The sequence below is a fragment of the Cyprinodon variegatus genome, unplaced genomic scaffold (assembly GCF_000732505.1).
Source record: "Cyprinodon variegatus isolate N-32 unplaced genomic scaffold, C_variegatus-1.0 Scaffold124, whole genome shotgun sequence".
Taxonomy (NCBI): Eukaryota; Metazoa; Chordata; class Actinopteri; order Cyprinodontiformes; family Cyprinodontidae; genus Cyprinodon; species Cyprinodon variegatus.
This window is the reverse complement of record NW_015150577.1, coordinates 1,012,799-1,017,909: the sequence shown is the minus strand read 5'-3', so window position 1 is coordinate 1,017,909 and position 5,111 is coordinate 1,012,799. Positions and strand designations below refer to the sequence as shown.

The following is a 5,111-nucleotide window of genomic DNA, read 5'->3' as shown; positions in this document are numbered from 1 at the left end:
CCATTGCTTATGGGGACCAATGACTGGTCCCCATGAGGAGAAGTTCTGTTCTTGGGGTGGGGGTTAGGTTTAGAACTAAGGTGTGAATTGAGTTTAGGTCAGGTTTAGGTATGAGTTGGTAATGGTTGGGGCTAGGGCAAGGATCACGGTTAGGCCATAGAAATGAGTGGGAAATGAACGGAAATCAATGAAAGCCCCCCACAAGGATAGTGTAACACAGCATGAGTTTGTGTGTAACTCAGACCATGTACAAGTGGATGATGATTTGATGTAAGAATAGAGGACAACAAAAATGTATCAGAAATGTTTTGATGAGAACTGAAGGTGTTCCCTTAGCAAAGAGTAGTATACTTGAAGTAAATTCTATTAAGAATACTTAAGTATAAGTTTAGAAAGTATAGCGAACAATGTACTTGAAGTATTACTAAATTAATACTTCTAAACTAAATTGGGACATTTTTAAGTTAATGAAGTAAACAATACTACTATTGTTAAGTATATGAAATATAGTTTAGAATAAGTAAACTCTAAGTGCACTGCCTGATTTTAAGTATGAAATTACCGTAGTGCACTTTTAGTATACTTGAATAAACTACTTTTTGCTAAGGGTTGAAATACTCAAGTTCTAAATACATTGAAGTTTCATTAAGATGTGCAAAGTAAACATACTTTAAAGTCAATGCATATGGCTGATTTGGCATGGGAAAGTCATCATGTTTTACATGGAAAACAGATTTTAACGCGAAAACTTTGTTTTTTTTATTCCTTGCTTGTTAAAGCTGCAGTACAGTGACTTTTATTTCTAGTTTCTTCATTCATTTATTTTGTAGCCCTCATCCCGCTGACCCTCTGCCTCCGGCTCCGCCTCCCTCTCTACAGACCGACAGCAGAGCCAGTCCGCCCGCCGCCTGAAGCCCCTCCAGCTTCGGCTTCTCCTCCTTTCTATTCCCCCTTTTTCCACAAACCGAACTCGGTACCGATCAGCCCCAAGATCCGAAACCAAGCGATCAAAGCGCTTGGCCGGAAGCTATAAAAAAAGGAGTTATACTTTAGAGGAGTTGCGGCTTTGGGGAAGTTTGTTTTTCTTTTTTTTTTTTCCTTTTTGTTTCTGTCCCCAGTTTGTGGCCCCGTCGCGGGGCAGGACAACAAAAGCAGGCCAACAAAGGGTGTGGAAAGGTGGGCGCACCATGTGGATCTGGTACCTTCTGCTTGGTTCGGGGTCAGGAACAAGAACAGCTGGTAAGTCTGATCAAAGAAGAAGCGAGGTTGTTATCAAGGCGCAGACACGCATCTGTGCGGGAGGGAGGAGGAGGAGGAGGAGGAGGAGAACTGATCCGCTGCTCCGTTGGCGTCACTCAGGTTGCTCTAATGACATAAGAGGATGTTGCTCTAAGATCCAAAGTGTTAAAAGTTTTCAAAGTCAACAGAAGTGGATTTTTATTTATTTATTTAGTTTGGCTTTAGTTGCAGTTTGTGCAGCTTGTCCGATAAATCACTGACTGTAAACATCTATTCCCTTCTGCTCTGTGTTTACAAATGAACTAATAACATCAGCTTTTTGCTGATACTTGTATCTATACTCTTTCCAGCCAGTTTTACCCAATAAATAACTTTGATCGTTAGTTTATTAAACTTTAGGTTGGAACATTACTAACAAAAACCTCTCTGGTTCAAACTAAACATTGTAGGGCAAACAGGAACCAGTGAAGATGCAAGTTTGAAACAGTTTCTAGATATTTTATCCATATTATCAGGCGTCTACAAGTTTATAAAGTAACTACAACATCAAATGCCTAACCACAATAAATAAGTCTCACCTGAGCTATACCAGGGGCGGAGCTAGAGGGAGGGCCAGGGGTGGCCATGGCCACTCTTAGCCAATCATTGGCCACCCCTGTGGCCACAAGATGTACATCCTAGGATTGATACTATTGAAACCAACTTTGGTATTGATATCGTACAATATAAACAAGATTGATACTTTTTCTTCTCTCCTGCACGCACTAACTGCAGCAGATTGACCATCGCTTTGCTCCTCCCCCCTCCCCTCTCTCCACTCAACACATACAACTAAACTGCTGCTCCGCAGCGGAGCGAAAAATCATCAAGGGGGAAAGAAGCAGCGTTTGACTATATTTTAATAATGTAAATTAAACATCCGCAAGCTGTATGGTTTGTAAAAAGCCGGTTAAATGCAGTGGAAACACAAGTTTATATAAGCACATGAAAAACCAACACGAGCAAGAAAACGTTAAGCTACAGAAACAGAGAGGGGAGACGAAACTTTGCTCATTGCCTCAATAAATAAATAAATACATAAAGCTTAAATGTGAAAAAGTATCGGTATCGTATTGAAATCGGCGATACTGACCTTGTACTTGGTATCGTATCGATTAAAAATTCCCGGTATAGCCCACCTCTAGTGGCCACCCCTACCATTTTTTCCCCTCCTATACAGTGGGTGGCAACAGTAATACTTTCAAGTGGAATATTCAAAACATTTCAATTTTTCATATATTAACAAGTACTTGACAGCAAAAACACTGTGGTTAATGATGCACATCAATGTCCTAACATTAAAAATGAGTACAGAATGTTCTTTTTAGAACTAGATTAGTTATATGGGGTAAAGAGAAAATGATGCATCTCTGCATGTCATCTTCGGTGAAATCATAGATAAATAACTATTTTAATAAAAACTTAAATAATCAATTTATGTAGATATTAGTACTTGTAAGTATCAGTTTTATGCAGAATGATTAATGATAAAAGTCGGTAAGTAATGACAATGGAAAAGATATTCGCCCCAAAACTCAAACCTGAAAAAATTTTATCCACTATACCTTTTATCTAGAAAGCACGGATGTTTGAATATATTCGTTTATTTGTTAGCAAAGCCTGTAGAAAAGTATAGTTTGTCTTTATTTAGAAAATACGGATGTTTTGCTTGTTAGTTTTCCTGTTGGAACAGTACAGATTGACCCTGAGGTTATGGTGCCTTTCCGCTTTCGGCCACCCCTCAGTGTACATTGGTTATTGCCTGGCCACCCTTATAAAAATTTTCTGGCTACGCCTCTGCTATAAACATGCAGAAACAACTACTTTGTTCATTTAAACCTTCTTTCTTTGGATTTGCATCTCCTATCCTGCAACCTTTGGATGACTCCCTGCTCCAACACACCTGAATCTAATAAATAGTTAACAACCAGCTGTTTGCAAGACTTGCTGCCAAGGAGGTACTATGTGTTGGAGCATGGATGCATCCTAAAGGTTGCAGGACAGTGGCAAGACCTGGCGTTACAAACTCATCACCACAGGAGGAAAATGTAGAATTTTGCTTTTAAGTTTTACTATAATCAGGGGCGGAGCTAGATGGGGGGCCAGCCTTAGCCAATCATTGGCCACCCCTGTAGCCACCCCTACCATTTCCCCCCCTCTAATACAGATGATGGCAGCAGTAATACTCTCAAGTGGAATATTCAAAACATGTAAATTTTTCGTATATTACTATTTTTCCATATATTCATTATTACTTGACAACAAAAACACTGTGGTTAATTATACACATCAATTCTCTAACATGATAAGTACAGAATTCACGCTCTTTTCAGTGCTAGATTTTGTGTTATATCGGGTAAAGAGAGAATGACGTGTCTCTGCAAGTGAAATCATACATAAATAACAATTTTAATAAAAACGTATTAAATAATCAATTTATGTAGATATTAGTACTTGTAATTATCAATTTTATGCAGCATGACTATTGATACAAGTAGGTAAGTAATGACAATGGAAAAGATGTTTGCCCCAGAATTCAAATCTGAAAGAATTGTATCTATTATACCTGTTATTTAGAAAGCACTGATATTTAAATATATGCGTCTATTTGTTAGCAAAAGCTGTAGGAAAGTATAGTTTGTCTTATCTTTGGCTTGACCCTGAGGTTCTGGCACCTAACTGCTTTCGGCCACCCCTCAGTTTACATTGGTCATTGCCTGGCCACCCTTATAAACATTTTCTGGCTACGCCTCTGACTACGATCAATAAATTTAGAAGTTGAATAGATTAACAAACAATATCTAAGAAGTTCAAGCCCTAAACCTGCTGTTTTTAACCAATCCGCACATCAAATTGAATAATGCTCCTTATATTACATTTGCTATCAACCTTTTTATTTACACTTTTGGCTGTGTTTAATATATAATACAACACATATACAAAAAAGAAATATGTAATTTCTTAAAGCTTTCTGCTCTATTTTGTCTTTTCTATTGTTTTCTTTATAGTTTCATTTTTATTTAATTTTTCAAAATGTATACAGCATTTACTGAATATTCCAATTGCTAGTTGCAAAAATATTGTTATAACAGCAAGAAACATCTCAACCATATAAGAGCTTCTTAGATGTAATGAACATAATCATGCAGCATTTATTTTTTATTGTTGAATCTTTTCTTATTCAGCAAACAATATGATTGTTATGATTGTTGTGTTAAATAGGCTAAATTTACCAAAACTCTGCAATGCGACACTAAATTGGCAATATCTTGTGTAATGTATAATGTGCAATTACTATTTGATACCCTGTGCAATAAACTGTTTCTCTATATTTGACACCCAGTTCTATACCCTGTGCAATACCCTGTAAAACACCCTGTGCATTAACCCTGTACTATAATCCTACTATAAAAAAAAAGAAAGCTGTCATATGTGAATGCACTGTATATATCGTACTCTATATATCCCATGCACCTTCCTCTTCTCCTTTGAATATTTTAGCTGATGTAATGAGTACATTTCTCCACTGTGAGATCAATTAAGTCAGTCAATCAATCAAACAATCAATCAAATTTAAACCCATTCCAAATAAGGAATTCTTCCGCTTGCTACTTTTATAGAACACAGTCAATGGAAAGTTAAAGAGTTCATCCAAAAGAATACAGTTTTTGAGGTATTTTACACTGATTAATGAAAATGTTAAAAATGTGACTTAGCTTAACGTTCCTTCATTTTCATTCTAAGTGAAATACATTTTACTGTACCCAAAGTAAGACTTGGATGGTTTTTATAAGGGCAGCAGTTATCAAATATTCCAGGAATTAATTCCATTG

At 36.9% G+C, this 5,111-nt stretch overlaps 1 protein-coding gene across 1 annotated transcript in view; it reads left to right on the top strand.

Moving 5' to 3' along the window:
- The first annotated feature begins 894 nt into the window (after positions 1-894).
- The window catches only part of ldlrad3 (low density lipoprotein receptor class A domain containing 3), a 132,703-nt gene continuing 128,486 nt past the window's right edge, over positions 895-5,111 (top strand). Inside the window, exon 1 of the mRNA XM_015375720.1 lies at positions 895-1,239. Within this exon, the coding sequence (XP_015231206.1) occupies positions 1,188-1,239 (52 nt within the window). The 5' untranslated portion in view covers positions 895-1,187. The remainder of the gene's footprint in view (positions 1,240-5,111) is intronic.